The sequence below is a fragment of the Bombina bombina genome, chromosome 1 (assembly GCF_027579735.1).
Source record: "Bombina bombina isolate aBomBom1 chromosome 1, aBomBom1.pri, whole genome shotgun sequence".
NCBI classification, from domain to species: domain Eukaryota; kingdom Metazoa; phylum Chordata; class Amphibia; order Anura; family Bombinatoridae; genus Bombina; species Bombina bombina.
The window spans coordinates 850,115,703-850,136,912 of NC_069499.1; the positions used below are offsets into that span (position 1 = coordinate 850,115,703).

The 21,210-nt window shown below is 37.2% G+C and overlaps 1 protein-coding gene across 1 annotated transcript in view; it reads right to left on the minus strand.

The window, feature by feature from the left end:
• The window catches only part of LOC128646065 (C-factor), a 58,432-nt gene that overhangs the window by 29,167 nt on the left and 8,055 nt on the right, over window positions 1-21,210 (minus strand). Inside the window, exons 2-5 of the mRNA XM_053699493.1 lie at window positions 16,932-16,983; window positions 3,950-4,137; window positions 3,612-3,776; window positions 1,628-1,738 (exon numbers count right to left, since the gene is read on the minus strand). Coding sequence (XP_053555468.1) covers window positions 1,628-1,738; window positions 3,612-3,776; window positions 3,950-4,137; window positions 16,932-16,983 — 516 coding nt within the window. The remainder of the gene's footprint in view (window positions 1-1,627; window positions 1,739-3,611; window positions 3,777-3,949; window positions 4,138-16,931; window positions 16,984-21,210) is intronic.

The following is a 21,210-nucleotide window of genomic DNA, read 5'->3' on the forward strand; positions in this document are numbered from 1 at the left end:
CATAGTTTTGTTTAATTTTTAATAACATTGTGCTGATTTTCAGACTTCTAACCAAGCCCTATTGTGTTGGATGTAGACTCAATTCTATAGATTCCTGCTTGTTCCTGTTTATGTAAATTGTCTTTTCATATGCAGGGGAGGGGGACTGCTCTTCCTGCTTTCTCAGCCCCCTTTTAATGGGTGTCCCAGCCTAGCTTCAACAGTGTTAAACTGAGAGCTTCTAATTAAGTTTTGAAAAGGTTTTATACTTGATTTTTAGATCAGCATCTGTGCATAGTGTCTATTGCATGCAGTTATATGAAAATTGGTGTGCACTGTCCCTTTAAATAACTAATAATAATGTAGTTGCACAAATATATATATCTCAGAAGAATATATTTTATTGTGAATGTACATCAAGATTGATTTCGCTTGTAAATTCACATTTTCTTTTGCTTAGCACATCCATAAGCAGATCACACTGATGCTTCACATATAGAAATGGTGGATTGGACAAATGACTGGGATCTAAAGTTTAACATTGCAAAGAGCAAAGTTATGCATTCAGGAAAGAAAAATCCATAAGGTAAGTTACAGGAGATTTGAAATTTGGTAAACAACGCAGCCGGTAAGGTTGGTAGAATGCTTTGATGTTTGGTAGTGGTATTTGCAGCAGAAATAGTAAGATTCTATGCAGCAGAAATAGTAAGGTTCTATGCAGCAGAAATAGTAAGGTTCTATGCAGCAGAAATAGTAAGGTTCTATGCAGCAGAAATAGTAAGGTTCTATGCAGCAGAAATAGTAAGGTTCTATGCCACGTTACAGATCACTGGTTAGGCCTCATCTTGAGTATTGTGTACAATTCTCCAGAAGGATCTAAGCAAACTGGAACTACTAAAATGGTCTAAAAAAAAATAAACCAGCAGGAAAGGCTCAATGACTTAAATGTCTATAGCTTAGAAGAGAGGAAGCTGTGATATGATAGTAACTTTTTGCACAGCAATTCCAGAACAAGGAGTCATGATTTTAAAATGAATGTTTCAGGAGTAATTTACATAAGCACTTTAAAGAAAGGGTGGTTGATTCATGGATTAAAAAACTTCCATAAAAGGTGGTAGAGATAACCGCAGTTTAGGACTTAAAGAATGCCTAGGATAAGCATAGGGCTAAACCACTTTACACTTATGATAGTTTGGATAAAATTGTTGGGTCTATGGTTCTTATCTGTCAAAATCTAGGTTTCTATACCTCATTCATCTACACGTGCCTGCTTCAGTAGATACTATGAGGCATATTTAACAAATGTCTGTCAGACCTGATCCGACAATGCGGATCAGGTCGACAGACATCGCTGAATGTGAAGAGCAATACGCTCTGCGTATTCAGCATTGCACCAGCAGCTCTTGTGAGCTGCTGGTGCGACGCTGCCCCCTGCAGACTCGCGGCCAATAGGCCGCCAGCAGGGGGTGTCAATCAATCTGATCATACTCGATCGGGTTGAATTCCGGCGATTCCTGTCCGCCTCATCAGAGCAGGCAGACAGGGTTATGGAGCAGCGGTCTTTGCTCCATTCGGAGCTTGATAGATAGGCCCCTATATCTTCATGATTGTCACAACCCACACAACACTGCTTGTATTTACTACTCACCCTTTCTGATCCCATGTCAGTTTTAACCCATCCTGGATGGAGGGCTGAAAACAGGATGCCATCCTTTTTGTATCCTTCTGCTTGGCACCGAGTAAGCATGTTTAAGGCTGCCTGAAAACCACAGATAAGAAAGATGTTAACAGGATTTTAGATTTCTATTTTATTAAGTGCACTTGTACTTTCATACTTATAAGATGGAGCCCTGACAAAAAACAACAACAGATAGTCGTTTGGACTAATGTGGTTTTTAATATTTAATTTTGTTCATGGATAAGCCCTGAAAAAAGTACATATTTAGTATCTACATACATGGACCTGACTTTTCAGTCCATGTCTAGGACTATTTCCTCTTTGGCTGTATTTGTTCAATGAAGCTGTGTAGTATTTTTCTAGACCACTGTATCTGGACCCCTAACATCAACAAATATATAAAAAAATATTGATTGAAAAACTGTCAGTTGTGCATCCTAGATCATAATGAATTAGTGTGTGATATAAACTCTGTTTAAAAAAAAAAAGTATTTTTGCAATTATATTTCCAATAGATATTTATTTCCACATAAGTGGTATTGTACCTTATAATACAAGATATATGTATAGAGAGGGCGACTGTTAGGCTAAAGACATCAACACTTTCATATATTTCACAAATATTTACTAAAAATGTTATAATAAGAAAAATGTGGGATGTCTCCCTGAAACACAATGTGGCCTAATTAATCAGATATAAATCAGACCTGTAACAATCATAATATCTGTTAGGATAAAAGTAAGCTAAAATTCAATAAAAAGTTACAATGTTCATTAGCTTGATACCGGATAGTGCTATTTTGTTGCACAGTCTTATTAATGTATAGCACCAGTGTTACGTGTTAAAAAGCTTTTCGGACAGTTATCACTGCAATCAGTGATATAGTTGCTCTATGAACAAAAACATGATGCCTCTCAAGTCAATTACAGCTCCGTTCACAGTCCAGGAGACTTTTTCAAACAGCACAATTATTACAGTGTGTATTAGATGGATAGTACCTGATATCGGTGTGGAGAATCCGGATCAGTGAGCAGGTGTATCACCCTTTCGTATGGTGGGTATATTACCTATTTGGTGTAGCGAAGTTTCTCTGCTACTTCTTGGAGTCGTTCTCCCAGCGAGTTGTACCACGTGACTATTGGCCCCGCAATGGGAGTTAAACACACAGTAGAAGTACTGATTGGGACCCGCAGGGCATTGTTGTTTACAAAAGAAGAAAACGCAGATGAACTTATCACAAGTGCTAGATTTACATCTGAGTAGTGCTACTAGCTGCTGCTTTAAAAAGCAGCAGCTAGTAGCACTACTCAGATGTGAAACTAGCACTTGTGATAAGTTCATCTGCATTTTCTTCTTTTGTAAACAGCAATGCCCTGCGGGTCCCAGTTGGTACTTCTTCTGCTCACTGATCCGGATTCCCCACATCGATAACAGGTACTATCCATCTAATACACACTGTAATAATTGTGCTGTTTGAAAAATTCTCCTGGACTGTGAACGGAGCTTTAATTTACTTGAGAGGTATCGTGTATCCCCACCCATCCTGAAAGTTTTTGGCCTCAAGGCCAAGCTGTGTTGACACAGCCAGTAGAAGAAACTACACTCCCAGTTGGTTATAGAAGAGATAAGGTAATAAAATGTTAATTTTCCATTGTTCTCTACAAGTATTGGTGATTGGTTTAGGGACAGATATAAGATAAAGAAGCAGGTATATGTACATAATGTGATACAGTAATGAGATCTGATTATACCTACAAGCTCAACCCATTTTATTAGGTTATGGCTAGAAAACACAAAATCAGATCATTCACATATACACAAATAAGCCTTAAAAAAGCAAATCTCATACATTTTATACTCTGCAGCTCATAAAAAAGGAATTGGAAACACATTAATGGAAAAACAATTTTATAGTATACTGTCCCTTTAAGTTTCAGATATTTGAAAACCTACTTTGCTGACTCTGTATGAAATCACTTGTTTGGCTGGGTCGAAGGTAAAAGTTTGACTTTCAATCGATCCTAACAAAGAGGAAATATTCACCACAGCAGCTTTCTGACAGCTTAGAGGCTCATTGGCATGTAAATCTGCAGATTTCTTTAACAAAGGATAAAATGCCTATAGAAGAAAAAAAAAAATTCAACACAAAAAGTAAATGAACAAGTAATATATATTTATCACTTAAGAAAGAAAGAGATAAACCGAATAAGCTTTTTTTATATATATTTTGTGTGTTAATTTGAGGGGGAGGGAAACAACAACAACAACAACAACAACACAGTCATTTATACCTGGCTTATAAGCAGAGGCCCAACAACATTAGTTTTGTACACATTTATCATATCTTCTGAGCCAACATTATCAAGGTCGACATGAGTCATCACACCTGCATTGTTTATTAGCAGATTTAACCCCTCTCCTTTCAATTGCGTTTCTACTGTGCTTACAGCTTTCTTGATGCTATCAGCATCTGTGGCATCTGAGGAATAAAAACAAAAAGTATGAAAACTACTTGCTAAAGTAAATTTACCAAGCAGTGCTATACATATCAATATAGGATTAGTCTGCACTTAAGCAAGAGTTACAGGATATTATATACTATACAAATTACATACTTACATTATATAATATAAAAATGACATACATAATATAACAATTACATACATAGTCAAAAATATTGACACCCCTGCATTTCTGTCACATAATGCACCACTTCGCCCAGAAAATTGTTGCAATTACTAATGTTTAGGCCTTACCATGTTTATTTCTTTAGTTTGTATTGCAGACATCCCAACCTGCAAAAACTCATTTCAGGGAGGTGGCTTCTCCCGCTACTGCGCCGCCACCAGCCCCCCTCCCAGTTATATATTGGACACCTTGAAACCCTAAGTAAGATAGAGACTTATTAAAATAGCTTCCCACTAAAGTCACATTAAAAAAAGTAGTTTTATTTCACAACCACATACAACAAACATATTTTCCAGTGATCGTACACTTGTTGAATGCTCAAATATTTTAGAATACGAAGTTTAATTACGTGCAGTAAATAAGGTATTTGTATTTTATTTTATTAAAATCAATGGGGGCTTTCTGGTTACTGATGCATGATTTGTGGGTTCTATAACGTCCCAGCAACTAAAGTCATCCTTAAAGAAACACTTTTCCGGATTTGGGCCACATAGGATCACAGTACTTGGAGTTTCAGGGAGATTGCACTCCATTTGCTGGCATCAGGGAGCCACTATTACAATCAGGGAGACTCCCTGAACTTCAGGGAGACTTGGGATGTCTGGTATTGGTAGGACAAAAAAAAACACAAAAACACAAATCTGACACATTCCACACAAAACTCCATAAATGGAGTGGACAAAATCCTTGGCACCTTCTCAAAATTGCAAGAAATAATTGCATTCCAAGTTTGTGATACTGCTGTAATGTGTAATTAAACTCACCTGTATCAATTAACAGGCGCTAACAATATAGAAATCACACCAGCAATTAGTTAAAATGGTGAAAGATGTACTCAACCTTTCTGCTATGAGACTCTGTGTGCCACACTGATCATGGAGAAGAGAAAAAGCAGCAAAGAATGGGCTGAGGATTTGAGAACAGAAATTGTAGAAAAGCATGGACAATCTCAAGGTTACAAAACCATCTCCAGAGATCGTGATGTTCCTGTATCCAATGTGCGCAACATTGTCAAGAAGTTTACAGCCCATGGCACTGTAGCTAATCTCTGGACGTGGACGAAAAAAAAAAAAAAAAAAAAAAGATTATCAAAGTTTGCAAAGCAGCTGGTTCTGAAGCGGGACTTCCTGCTGGGGGCGGAGTGAACAGGTAGCAGACAGTTAGCTGCCGCTCGCTGCGTCTCTCCAACATAGGAGGAAAGATACGCTCCAGCCTGCCATAGAGTGCCTTGTCTCAGTATTAAGACGCTAAGACCGGCACAGGATATTATGGTACACGGAGGAGAAGTCCCCCACTTGGCATAGCAGTGCTCTTCTCGCTAAAGTGCACCGCCGTGAAAATCCTTGTAAAAACAATGAAACCCTGATAGACTGACTGAAACATCTGAAGCAGTCTACGTGTAGATATTACAGATAACGGTGTCCTGCTGGAGGAACGGAGACGCTGTGACTAGACCCTTCGCGATACAGCTCAGTGAGCGGAAGTTTCCCGGCAGCTGATTTGTCGGTGAAGGATGGGTGTGTAGTGAGTACCCGTAGAAGGAGCCAATCCGGGAAAGATCTGGTGACACACCTCCGCTGCGAGCGGGTACGATCTGTTCTGTACGCCTGGAATGTGAGTGTGCTTTCCCGGGCGGTGTTCTTCCCCACATGAAGTGTCTGCTTGGAACAAACTCACAGTGAGCGGTGGGCAGCTGCGGAGGTTAGAATGGAAACGTCCCTTATCCCGGGTAAGCAAGCGCTAAAAGGGAGGCGCTGATGCTGGACCTCTATTGATTCACCAGGGTGTGTGTTAGCTCCCCGGCAGCTGGATCGTCGGCATTGGGGCTTGATCTCTGTGAGAGGTGAAATCCAAGCCGGAAAAGAACGCCCTTTGCTGTGGTGATCAAATACTGCCTAAGGAGGAATTGTGGTAGAGAGGAGCAAGGTGAGAATCAAGAGAACCAGGTATGACTTAACCTGGCAGGAATTATTGACCCTCTCTTGTTTATATATAGTGACAGATATTGCCGGTGATATAGCGAACCTAGAGAGAGCGAAGCTGAGTCTGATAATGGATCTCTGGGTTCGCCTGGTTGATTAGAACCGCCACTTGGAAACATATGAAAGTTGGAAAGGATTTTCCCTAGTTCTGTTTTAGGACTGTAGGGCTTTAGCCCGGGAGTATGACACACCTGTATAGGTAAATCAGTGTCAAGCAATAATAAATCCAGAACTGAATGTGAGCGGCAATAGTGGTGCTGAGAGAGAACATCCTTGTTTCCCTATAGTGTTCTATAAGGACGGAAAGATAGATATTGGGAGTGATGTAAATACTCTTGGACTATATAAAATCCACCGTAAAGAGCTTTTTTCCTCCAGTATATCGAGTGCGGAGGAGAGTGACAGCAGAAGCCTCCAGGTTGCGGTCTCAGGGGTGGTGAGCTTTTAAAAGACATTTCTTTTTCTCAAATTTCCCCATAGGAGGGATTGAAGAATATTGTGGGACTGTATGTGGAACTGGGTTTTTTTTTTCTAACCTTGCTTAGAAAGGGAAATAAGTTTTACTGAATCTGTGCTTTAAAGGAAAGAAAAAGAAAAAAAAAATCTCTGCAGATGAAGAGTCACATATATTTAGTATCTAAGTGGAGATAAAGGTTGGGCATAAGTCCACAAGCTGTGGGTGAGAAAATGTTTCTATTATTGGTATTATTTTTAAAGTATAAATATCTTGAACCAGTTAGGTTGACATTTTCTAGATTGCACATTTAATGTATAGGGTCTAAGTGAGACCCCTCTATAATATTTTTTTTTTTTTTTTTTTTGTGATAGTATTGTTTTTTTCACATTGCACTTATTTAAATATAATTGGTTTGGCTACACTATTTTGGAAAGGAACAGGAGAACCCCTTAGGGGCTTAATTAAATAGAATTGTTTAAATTGTATATTTGTATTTACACATACACGGAGGTAAATGGATAGATTTGTATCCTCTCAGAAAGGTACTTCACCAAAAATGCCACCTAAAATAAAAGATAAGAGAGGTAATACCAAAAATATCGATATGTCGCTTGATACCTCACAAGAGGGGGGATTGTCTAACTTAGTGGCTAATAATATGTCAGAATTAGCGGCAGAAGTAGTTAAAATGATGACATCCCACCTTGAAACAATTAAGAAAGAAATTAAAGCAGAGATATCTAATTTAACAGAGGAAGTGAGACAATTTACAGTTAGACTGGACGAGGTGGAGTCAAGGGTGTCTGATATTGAGGACAAAGTAAATAATCATGAGACAATTATCACAGTTCAGGGTAAGACCATCACCCAGCTACAAGCCCGATTAGAGGATCTGGAGGACAGGTCAAGGCGGAATAATCTGCAGGTGATTGGCCTCCCTGAATCTGTGGAATTCCAAGATTTAATACTTTTTGCTTCTGTTACTTTGCCACAAGCACTTCTGATTCCGCCTCCGTCCACTCCGTTTTTGATTGAAAAAGCCCACAGGATAGGAAGTCCTAGAGAGAATAAAATATTGCCCAAACCTAGACCAGTCATTTTTAAATTCGTGAACTATCAGGATAAAATGCTGTATTTGAAATACTACAGGAAACTTAATGTGCTAAATATCCATTCTTATAAAATATTGATTTTTCAGGATTTTTCAGCTGAGACTACAGCTAAAAGAAGAGAAATTTCCCCCTTTTTTGATAGATTTTTAAAAAGCTGAATGCAATGTCCGGCTGGTATATCCGGCAAAACTTTTAGTGACGAAAGCTGGTCACACGTATACATTAAATGACAGTAAAGAAGCAATAGCTCTGTGTAATGAAATGGGTGTTTGACAGGTCTGCAACAGTAAAATTACAAGGTTATGAAACTAGAGTTAATTGTTAATAGAATTGTGGTGGCCTTTGTTTTTCTGTTTCTGTTTGTATATGCGTTTTATTTTTATCCACAGGATGTATTTATTGGAATAGGCAAAAAATATTCCTCTTTTGTGGTCCCTCCGGGGAGGGTTTTTTTTTTTTTCTCTCTCAGTCATTTTTTAGTCGAAGGCTGTCTGGTTTTCCCTCCACTCCCGTTCTGCTCCTCCTTTGCTCCTCTCTCCCCGTCGCCCCCCCATTTCCTCTCTCTTTTTCTCACTTATGTTCAGAAGCAGAAGCGGCTTTTCTTAAATGGTTATGCTGGCACCACTTAAAATAACATCTTGGAATATTGGAATAACTTCCCCAATAAAGAGAAAAGCAATAATTAAACATTTAGCAAAACAAAAACCTGATATTGCTTTCTTAAAATAGCTACATCTGAAAGCGGTGGAGGTACCGAAACTGCGTACTAAATGGGTTGGAGAAGTGATAGCTGCACCATACAACGCCCGTAAAAAAGGTGTTGCAATCCTCTTTAATAAGGCCCTCGAATATAAAATAGAATCTACACATATTGACCAGGAAGGTCGATTTATAATTATTGAGATAACATATGAAAATACTCGTTATGTATTATGTAACATATATGGTCCGAATATAGTCGATAAAGAATTTTGGAATAAAATGGTACAACATTTGTAAAAATTTATGGGTCAAAATCTTATAATAGCGGGGGATTTTAATTTAATATCAGACTCTATTTTGGACAGAGACAGTAATGCCCCCAGGTGTATACGTGATAGGAAAACATATTTTACAGAATTTATGTACACAACTGGGTCTAATAGATATCTGGCGCCTACAGCATCCAGACCTGAGAGCTTTTACATGTTTATCAAAGGGCCAACAGTCTTTGTCTCGGATAGATTTTTTTTTAGTTCCTGTAGCTTTGAGTGGTCTGGAGTGGAAAACAGAGGGGATATAGTAATCTCCGATCATGCAGTAATTTCTTTGACATTAAACTCATCCGGAATAAGTAGGCCTGTTAATCAAACTATCTTTTTCCCTAAATATTTGGTTAATGATATCCATTTCCAAAATTGGTTATGCAGTCAGTGGCAAGAATATCATAGGTTGAATATTGCTTAATAGGATAAACCTGAACTTTTCTGGGAAGCAGCTAAAGCTGTTTTACGGGGGGAAATTAAGAACTATATGTGTAAGCGTAAAAGAAGGGCCAATCAGCAGGAATTACAACTATCTAACCGTGTCAAGAATTCATATAAAATATATCTAGAATCTCGGTCAACTACTAATTGGCAGAAATATTTAGAGGCCAAATCAGCCTATGATGTTCATGCCAAACAAAAATCCACGTTAGAATTACAAAGACAGAAAATCATTTTTGGTGGTTTTACAGGGAGATCAGCAAAATTCCTGGCAAGGTTAACTAAGGATACCAGTAGGAATAATATTACGGCTATCAGAGCTAATAATGGTAGATTTACCAATAATCTGGACATATCTAAAGTATTTTATGACTATTTTACCAAATTATATAGTGCTGAAGATCACGACATAGATAGTAGGAAAATCTTTTGGGACAAAGTTAAGATACCTAAAATTCCATCTGAAATACTGGTAGAAATTAACAGTCCGATTACGGTAGAAGAGATCAGTTTGGCTATCAGGGCAGCTAAAACCAACAAAGCAGCAGGGCCAGACTGTCTGCCTATAGAATTTTATAGGATTCTCCACCAGCAGATAGTTTCCTCATTGGCAGAGTTATTCAATTATTATTTTTTTAAGAACAATAAATGTTCCACAAATTTTGCTGCTGCGGTAGTATCTTTAATTCCAAAAAAATAAAGACCCTGAACTTCTTGATTCATATAGGCCCATTTCCGTCTTAAATACGGATTACAAACTACTCGCAACGATTTTAGCGAAGAGATTGAGCCCACATTTAGGACTATTAATCCATGAGAACCAGGCAGGGTTTATGATTAGGAGAAATCCGGCTAAAAATATAAGAAAAATCATGACCCTGTTAGATTATTTCTGGAATAAATCTGGGCATAGAGATATGGTTGATCTAGCTTTACTAACGGTGGACGCCGAAAAGGCGTTCGACCGGATATCGTGGAAGCATTTATTTTTTTCATTAGAACAGTTTGGATTGACTGGACAAATGTATGAATTTATTCGTATAATTTATTCAACACCCAATTCATCGTTGCTCTTCAACGGTGGATTGTCACAACGATTAGTATTACACAGGGGCACACGGCAAGGTTGCCCATTGTCCCCATTACTTTTTAACATATTGTTAGAACCATTAGCGATTTGGTTCCGTCAACAACTGGATGGAATACAGATAGGCGACCAGAAACTGAGAGTATTAATGTATGCTGATGACATATTGTTATGTTTAAGTAATACTAAAAAGACCTTGCCTCTTGTGTTAGACAAGTTTGAAACTTTCGGTGCCATTTCTGGTTATAAAATCAATGTATCAAAATCCGAACTTCTATGGATTAATAAAAGGGAGCAAGATAATATATATCCTTTTAGAGAAACTTCTCAGATATCATAATTAGGAATTAAACTCAGTGTCAATCCGGAGGAATGGTATCAGTTGAATTTTGTTAAATGTTTTTTGGACTGTAAGAAGAAAATGGAAGATTGGATGAATTTACCTATCTCATTAACAGCAAGAGTTACGCTTATAAAAACTATTATCTTTCCAAAACTGTTTTATCCAAAACATTCCAGTGCCCATACATAAGGCAGATATAATTAAATATAATAAGGCCTGTGCTAAATTTATTTGGAAAGGTGCAAAGGTTCGTATTTCAGTCGTCAGATTAATGAATAATAGAGTAGCAGCAGGTCTTAAACTTCCAAATATACAGCTATATAGTCTGGCGTCTAGAGCCAAAATTGCGGTAGACTGGTTAACAGAACAAGACCAAGTGGCGGCGGTTGCATGGGAGACCTCGGTGATAGCCCCTTTTAGTTTAGGCGCCATCTTGAATTGTCCAATTACTATGTTGCCTTTGACAATTTTTTCATTAATCACATTTAGAAACATAATCTTAGCATGGCAAAATCTCTGCGGGACATTAGATCAGTCTCCTTATGTTTCCGGATTTTTACCAATTATTGGTAATTCGTCTTTCCCACTAGGGCTGTCTAATAGAATCTTCAGAGACTGGGCTTTTAAGGGGCTTGTCTATGTAAGACAAATAGTAGATATGGACCTTAATCCGGTTCCATTTCAGGAGTTAAGTAACCAATATGGGCTTGTGAACAAAAACTTTTATGCTTATCTACAATTAAGGCATTTGATATCTGAACTAAAACAAAAGTATGGGTTAGAATGGATATCTGGTGAGATACAAGCCAGGATTAATCTGTATAGGATAGGGTTCTATTCAATCAGCCCATTTTATTCGTTATTCAATTAAAAAGCCTCAGACGATCAAGTAGTGTATATTGTGGGAAGATGGAGTAAGATATTTCCAGAGATAGATAGAGCAGTTATAGAGAATTCTTTCAAAGTACTAGATAAAAGTTGGGTTTTGACCTCTTGGAGAGAATCTCAGATTAAATTATCATTAATAACTTATTTTACTCCGGAGAGATTATCCAGATGGTATAAAACTAGGAAACTATGCCCGCGATGTAGCGCTCCTAACGCAGATCTATTACACTGTTTTTGGGCTTGTCCGAAGACCGGTCAGTTTTGGGCAAAAAAATTTTATTGGATGAAAGTAATTTTGGAGTTTGATTATGAAATCCAACCGATGGAAATATTTTTCTTGGTGAAACCACAGAGTGTTCAACACCGATCTAAATTAATTAACACGATTATTTTGGTGGGTCGTATTTTAATTTTAAGATCTTGGAAGGCCAAATCCGCTCCCAGCCTGAAAGAATTAAAGAGAGCATTAGTCTCTCAATATACTTTTGAACAATATAACTTACCAAATCCAACGGATGAAGGATATTCCAGATTTTTTTTGGTTGGTCGAGGATTCCCTTGTTTTTTTGTTTTTTTTTAAAAAATAAATAAAAAAAATAAAAAAGTTTGCAAAGGAGGTTTGTTCGAATGGTGGATAAAGAACTTTGATCAACTTCTAGACAAATTCAAGCTGACCTTTAGGCACAGGGTACAAATGTGTCAGCTCAGGGTCTTACAGCAGGACCCAAAGCACCCAGAAATGATTTAAGACAAAGCGCTGGAGTGAACTGAACTGCCCAGCAATGAGTCCAGATCTCAATCCCATAGAGCACCTGTGAAGCGATCTCAAAACAGCAGTTGGGAAAAAGAACCCTTTCAATCTGAGAGACCTGGAGCAGTTGGTGAAAGAAGGGGTGGTCCAAAATTCTAGTAGAGAGGTGTAAGAAACTCATTGATCGTTACAGGAAACAGTTGATTTCAGTTATTTTTTCCAAGGGGTGTGCTACCAAATATTAGATTGAGGGTGCCAATAATTTTGTCCAGTCCATCTTTGGAGATTTGCGTGGAATGTGTCAGATTTATCTTTTATTCTCCATTTTTTTGTGTCATACCAATACAAATATGAGAATGCCAAAACATTTGCAATTGCAACAATTTTTTGTGCGAATACATACTATATATATGGAAAAGTGTTTAAAACTACATGCTGTATCTGAATCATAAAATAAAAAATGGGTTTCATTTCCCTTTAATTTGTAGCATTTACAGGCTATAGAACCTGCTTTCTGGCCTCTCTAGGGAGCATGGGACAAGCATAATTTTACACAAAAGCTAGAGGTATTTGACGTCCTTTTGAAATGAAAGTTGTTATTGTCTTGTTATTAAAAAGCTAGTAAAGATCTCTCTATAGGCCGTTTGTTTTTCTGGAACGAAGTTTACAACTTGCAGTCACTTGGAGCTATATTTTTGTTTATGAACAGAAATGTAGTTGCAAACTGAGAAATGCAAATGAACTTCATTCTTGCATACTTGTGTTTGACTTAAGTGCATGAAATGTCTAACAGCATTCACACTAATATTAGATATTCTTATACACACTCCTGACTTCCTAATATCTTGAGATTTTGTGAGATTACCAGGAAGTCATGAGACTAATGCGAGGTAAATTCCTAAACCATATGATTGCTCATGTGCATTATGAGACACACATTCCCTAATGATACATAGGGCAAGCTTTTAAATTGAATGCTTGTATACTATTAAGAAGGGTACACCATATAAGTTTAAATAATATGCACATATTAAAAATGGACATAAAACCACTATTTTTCCTTTCATTATTCAGATAGAGTAACTTAAATTTATTTCTCTGTGCATACTTTGTTGAAAAGTATACCTAGGTAGGTTCAGAAGCTGCCGATTGGTGGCTGCATATATATATGACTCTTGCTATTGGCTTTTAACTAGCTCACAGTGGTACATTACTGCTCCTTCAACAAAGGATACCAGGACAAAGAAGCAAATTAGATAACAGAAGAAAATTGGAAGTAGTTTAAAAATGTATGATGTATCTGAATAATTAAAAATGTTTCGGGATCATATTCCTTAAAGTTTTTAAGCAACACTGGGTAGCATGTCTCTTACAATAAAATACACCGCTTTAGGAGAATGGTGGAATACTGGCTGGTCAAGATTTGTAAGACATATCCTAGTGAGGAGGAGATGTCAAACTGGTTAACATGATACTCTTGCTAGCAAGAAAGCTTATCCCCTTCCACTGCCTGGATAAAAAGCCTCCCTCAGTAAAGGGAACTTAGACAAAGTTGACAGACAGCTGTGAAGAGATCAAGATGATGTAAAGTGTACGTCAATTAAAACAAATATCTTTAAAGGGCCATAATACCCAAATGTTTAAACACTTGAAAGTGATGCAGCATAGCTGTAAAAAAAAGCTGACTAGAAAATATCTCCTGAACATCTCTATGTAAAAAAGAAAGATATTTTACCTCAAAAGTTCCTCAGTAGCCACCTCCCATTGTAAGAGTTTCTAAGCAGCATTTTAGTGTGTCTGTCCTGGGACAGCTGAAAGGATGAGCCTTGTGAACTCTCATATTATTTCACCAATCAGGTAGAGGAAGCTTACTATGAAATCTCATGAGAGTTAAGTCAAATCTCATGAGATCACAGTAAGAGTTCATGACCTCAGAACTGCTGATGCTGATTGGCTGCAGTTCATTTCTTCATTTTTTTTTATTTTTATCTGCAGCTGGGAGCAGGTGAAGTATAACTTTTTACACAGAACTTACTCTGCTGAGCTGAGGAGATTGTGAGGTAAAATATCTTCCTTTTTTACATAGAGATGCTCAGGTGATATGTTCCTGTCAGCTTTTTACAGTTATACTGCATCAGTTTCAAGTGATTTAGCATATGAGTATTATGTCCCTTTAACAAAAAGGAGAACACCCTCTTCCTCTCCAGAGACCTAAAGAACCAGGTTATAATTTCACCTCTGACTTCATAATGGAGTCAATTGCTGGGTAAATAGTGCACTGGGGAAGAGGGGCTCAATTTGTTTTATCAAAAGTTCCTGGTTGTGAGGTCTTAATAGCCATACAAAATAAAGACCTGTAACTAGATAAAGTCCTACATGACGTGAACACTGCATCCTACAGCACACTCAGGTTTTCTCTTCCAAAATGTGCTCCCTGTCATGTACTCACATGGCAATATTATTGATCTGTGAATACAGTAGATAATCAGATATATATATTAAAAAAAAAAAAAATCAAGTGCACTAAAGCAAAAAGTAATCATTACTTCCATTGCCTTGGTGCACAAGACCAGTAGCAGGCCTACTCAGTTTCTTTTTGAGCTACTCCAAAGGTAACTCAGTGTAAGCAATAGTAATATACATGCTGCTCTGTATAATGATTTTGAGTAGATAAAAAAAGAACCCATTACCTGCATTAATAAAAGACCCCTGCATTAGGATTGTATGTTCCTATGTATATACTGGGTTACTATGCCCCCCACCAGCACCTGCTGCACTAATGGAAGTTCCACCCCTGCTCAAGACAATTCCTAGATATGAGTAGCTATGATTGACAAATCTCAGTATTTAAAAAGGAACTTTGTTTGGTTTATTCAGTTGCAAATATTAAGGCCACTATTTGTGGCCACTACCTATAAACAGAAACTTTATAAAGGTACTAAATAGTACCTATATGTGGGGTTAATATTTTAACCTTTTTATGGTTTATTCAGTGGCAATTTTAGTGCCATACATACTTTGGTACTTTATACATTGGAAGGGTGCTTCCAATGTATATATAGTAGTGAAGAAAAGGGATGCACTCGCCAGGATTTCGGGGTGTTACCCCCTTCGTCAGACAATACAAAATAACAATCTGTCTGACGAAGGGGGTAACACCCCGAAAACCTTACATTAAATGGTAACTTTAAAATCCTGGCGAGTGCATCCCTTTTCCACACACACACACATAACTACATGTATGTATGTATGTATGTATATATATATATATATATATATATATATATATATATACACATGTATGCTCATATTTTTGTAACGGATGCCAAGTCCTGTGAACAGGATTAGTTTGTCCTCTTTTTAGGTGGTTTCAGTTCTCACTAAAACCAATTTTGGTCTGAACTTCACCTGAGAACATCTTCTCCATTCACTACACATTGCATTTGACCTGTATGCTACATATGTATGATGCCTTTTTTATCAGCTTGGATAGTCATAGGGGCCGGTCCCTTTTTCTATTTACTTTTCACTTTATAATTTTGTTTAGTCACACATTTTATACTTTTTTTTTTATATTGCTATGGTATGTTATGGTGTTTAACTTATTACACATTTTTCTATGTGGATCTGCCCAGGACTCTGGACAGTGTTGTGCATAATAAAGTCACTTTATGATATTATATCCAAATACAAGTGTTCTGTTTTTCTCTCTAAAAGAGTGCTGAATTCCCAGTCTTTAAAAATGTCACTATTGTGTGCCATTTCTCTTCTTGAACTGTGCGTGTGTGTGTGTGTGTGTGTGTGTATATATATATATATATATATATATATATATATATATATATATATATATACACACACGATAAAGCGATGTACTAACCTCAACAGATTATATTACCTAGAGGTACTTTACACAGGGACACTGAAGTCAAAATTAAACTTTCATGACTCACATAGACAACTAGTTTTTAAACCTGTCGCCAGGCCTCCCAAACAGGCCACATTGTGAGGAACTGGAACTGGAGCACAGGTGAAATAATCAAGTTGATTAGTAAACATGGTTATTTTACCTGCTCATTCAAGGTAATCCTGAAAATCTGGCCTGTTGGAGGCCTGAGACAAAAACTTCCCAATTTGCTTCCTTTCTCAAAATCTATTTATATACACACACACTGAGGCTCAAGCTCCTACTGAGCATGTGCAAGAGATCACAGTATATATGCATATGTGTTTGATTGGCTGATGGATATCACATGATACAGGATGTGTGGAAAATGTAAGTAAGTATCTGAAATATGTAAGAAGGCAAATCTACTGCTCATTTGAAATTCAGAGTAAGTGCTATTACATGGTATTTCTATTATGCAATTCAGTATTTAATGGTCCCAAAAAAGTGATAAATGCATTACAGGTACATGAAATTATATCATGTGACATATATAAATATGGTAGGTTTATATGTTTTTTATACAGACTCTTTAATCTAGGTCACAACATACCAAGTTGAAGCAGCACCACATTGGAGTGTTTGGAAGCCAAATTATTCAGTTCCTAAAAATAAAAAAATATTAAAACTTATAATTTGACAAAATGAAGGTAACAACTCTTTTGTGTATGCTATTTGATCATCATAACGTTAATTGCATTTACACATATACAGATGTTAGTCTCTTTTGTACACATCAATAAACAGTTTTTTGTTGAGGGGATTGTAGTATCAAAGTACAAGAAAAACAAACAGAAAAAAATAAAATAATAATGATTCACTTTCATCCCTTTTGCACAATTCAGACATCCCATTTCTCTTTTGTACAACCATGTTAGTTCCAGAATATTAATTAAATTTAGTCTTGCATCTGAAGTAGAAAAGTGGTGTATTTAGCTTTTTATGCTTGCCTAGACACACCATTCAAGCAGAGAGCACACAGGAGTTTATATGTGGGCAAATAAAGCGATGAGATACATAGTTGCCATCATTTGAAAAATGTAATTCCAGTGACACTTTGCAGAGCCACGCCCATTTGTGTTTTGCATAGCTCCACCCACTCAAAAACATGCAAAAAAATATATAAATAGTATAAATTTAGCCATATTGGTTGCGTAAAGGGAAAGGAAAGTCAAAATGTAACTTTCATGATTCAGCTAGGGTACGTAATGTTTTGTTTTCTTGGTATCCTTTGTTAAAGAGTAAACCTAGGTAGGCCAATGTTGTTTTGTCTAGAATCTATTACAGCAGTGTTTGCAACTATGTAGAACATTACTATAAGCATTGTTGCAAACACTGCTGACAGATGGCTAGACACATGCACACTCTTGAGCTCATCTAGGATTATTGTTTAACAAATTATATCAAGAAAACTAAATTGGAAAGTTGATTAAAAATGTCCTGCTTTGGGGGCGTGTCCAAGAAGTGGCCATGATAGGTCGCAGATCTAGAGGCTCCGAATAAAAAAACTAGCTAAAGATCATTTATTCCTACTCCAGACAGCCTGAAACATTGAAGGATAAGCATATAATTTGTATGAACTCTCAGCTTGCCGACCTGAGATAGCTGTATGAAGCTTGCTCTGATTAGAGCCCTAAAAACAGGCTGTCAGGGATAACAGAAGGAGGTTATCCTAAAACATCTCTTATCACCCCCCCCCCTGGTTCCCCAGGTAAAATAGGAACATTTATTTGCTGAATGATAATGGAGGAATACTACGCAACGCTACACATTCTATTAGCAGATCTTGAATCTAAGGCAGAGAAGGGATTTCAAGACCTCATGGCCTTCGTCAAAGATGGCCGAACGGGAGTTGGAGCTGTCAATCCCAATCATCAGGGGGCTGATACGCTACCATTGAACCTTCTGGTTACAAGTCTGATCACGGCACCTCTTCTTGAGACCACACGCTTTGTCGCAACCTGTGCAAGTCAAAAAATGGTTGATATCATTATGGAAGTTCCAGCCCGGGCTAATCTGCATACCTCAGCTTCGAGAGAGACTTCCAGCGTAGGGCCCGTGGGTGTCTTTCTGTGTGCGGCTCCTGGTTGTGGGTGTTCGGCCTGCTTCCGCGACTGGGCGCTGGATTTTGTATGTTGTCCACATTCGCATGGAGGATTTGTATGGACAGTGCTAAGATGGGGACGATCTTCGGTCTTATGGAGAGGTATGATTATCTGGCTGGATGAGTTTGCCTTGTTGCAGATCAGGAAGGACTTCCATACACACCAGATTTTAACAGTTATGCATCGCTCTGGAATCGGCTAAGTGTGGTTTAACGTTAGTAATATCATGCAGGACTGCACTATAATGAACATACTGTATCTACGTATTCAAGAGAAACCTTTTGCTCACATTAAGAGATTAAGACAAGTTATATACGTTTATTGTGTCTGATACATTCATGTTGTTATTAAGTTTGTATGGGTTTCCCGACCTAGTGGGGACCAACAGGTTGCTTTTAATATTTTGTTAGCGTTCTGTGATTCTACCAATTTATATCATAGTTCATATAGTTTAGAGATTTGTCAAAGCGCACACTAAGACTCTTTCCTCTTGGCAAGGTTATTGAAACCAACAAATTACTTTGCATCACATAGCTGAGGTATAACCTACTTATGAGACCAGTATGTATATATTCTCTTTAAAGCACTGTATTATTGGCTTATAGATCTCTAGAAGGCCTATACAGACACAATATGCACTATAGTATTCATATACTTAGTTTTAACTCTCACATATCATGCCTTTTCCCACGCTGAGGCTCAGCTAGCTCATAACTGAATAAACTAGGTTGTCTTGTTTTTAAAACTGCATATTGTCTGATCCCTTTTTTGATTCAATATTGTGAAGTATGTGGTCAATGATGTTTAACTTTATATAATATTTGGTTCTCTTAGCCATGGTTCAATTAGGCATTATGTAAATGAATTGTGGCATGTCAATTACTAGGTGTAGTAGCTAACCCATATAACTCGAGAGACGCCCGATTCTTTTTAATCCAGGTTATATTCTCTTCCATTTACAATACCCACCTTCTCTGCCATTATCAGCAAGACAAATATAGCTAACACTCTGTGGGTTAAACATTTATGTATACTACTCCTCCTTTCCAATATTCTCATTTTCCTTTTACCATTGTATATTACACTTGTATATTATGAGAATAATATTTTTCAATACCAATATCAGCATTATCAGTAGCTAAGGCCTTCTACCCTATATTCATTCCATTAAGCGACATTTAGAAGGTTCTTATAATCAGAAGTATGTATTCCTATATTCACATGGTTTGGTGAATTATTCAGCGGTATTAATCCGCTATGTGTTTCCATAGAATTGTACTTCCTATACTAATTGTTACTATTCTAAAATTTGCCAGATGAAAGTTTCACTCTATCAGGTAGTATACATTGAAAAAGAGGTACCACAGATATCTCAATAAGTATAATAAAAAAACTTAACGCCTAGATTTAGAGTTCTGCGTTAGCTGTCAAAAGCAGCGTTAAGGGGTCCTAATGCTGCTTTTGGCCACCCACTGGTATTTAGAGTCAGGCAGGAAAGGGTCTAACGCTCACTTTCAAGCCGCGACTTTTCCATACCGCAGATCCCCTTACGCCAATTGTGTATCCTATCTTTTCAATGGGATCTTCCTAACGCTGGTATTTAGAGTCTTGGCTGAAATGAGCGTTACACCCTCTACCGACAAGACTCCTACCGCCCATGGAAAGGCTGTAGTTAAGAGCTTCATGGGCTAACGCCGGTTTATAAAGCTCTTAACTACAGTGGTCTAAAGTACACTAACACCCATAAACTACCTATATACCCCTAAACCGAGGTCCCCCCACATCGCCGCCACTATAATAAATATTTTTAACCCCTAATCTGCCGACCGCACATCGTCGCCACCTACATTATCCCTATGAACCCCTAATCTGCTGCCCCTAACATCGCCGACACCTACATAATATTTATTATATCTTCTATCTTCATCCATCCGGAGCGGAGCGGAGCCATCTTCTTCCAGCCCACACGGATCCATCCTCTTCAACTGACGCCTTTAAAGGTTCCTTTAAATGACGTCATCCAAGATGGCGTCCCTCGAATTCCGATTGGCTGATAGGATTCTATCAGCCAATCGGAATTAAGGTAGGGAAAAATTGGATTTTTTTACAGGCAAAAGAGCCGATTACTTTGGGGCATGCCCTGCAAAAAGCCCTTTTAAGGGCTGATAAAAGAGCTGATTACTTTTGTATTTTAGTATAGGGTAGGGAATTTTATTATTTTGGGGGACTTTTTTTATTTTATTAGGGGGCTTAGAGTAGGTGTAATTAGTTTAAAATTCTTGTAATATTTTTTTATTTTCTGTAATTTAGTGGGTTTTTTTGTAATTTAGTTTAGTTTATTTAATTGTAGGTAATTTATTTCATTAATTTATTGATAGTGTAGTGTTAGGTGTAATTGTAACTTAGGTTAGGATTTATTTTACAGGTAATTTTGTAATTATTTTAACTAGGTAGCTATTAAATAGTTATTAACTATTTAATAGCTATTGTACCTAGTTAAAATAAATACAAAGTTGCCTGTAAAATAAATATAAATCCTAAAATAGATACAATATAATTATTCGTTATATTGTAGCTAGTTTAGGGTTTATTTTACAGGTAAGTATTTAGTTTTAAATAGGAATACTTTAGTTAATAAGATTTAATTTATTTTGTTAGATTAAAATTATATTTAATTTAGGGTGGTGTTAGGGTTAGACTTAGCTTTAGGGGTTAATACATTTATTA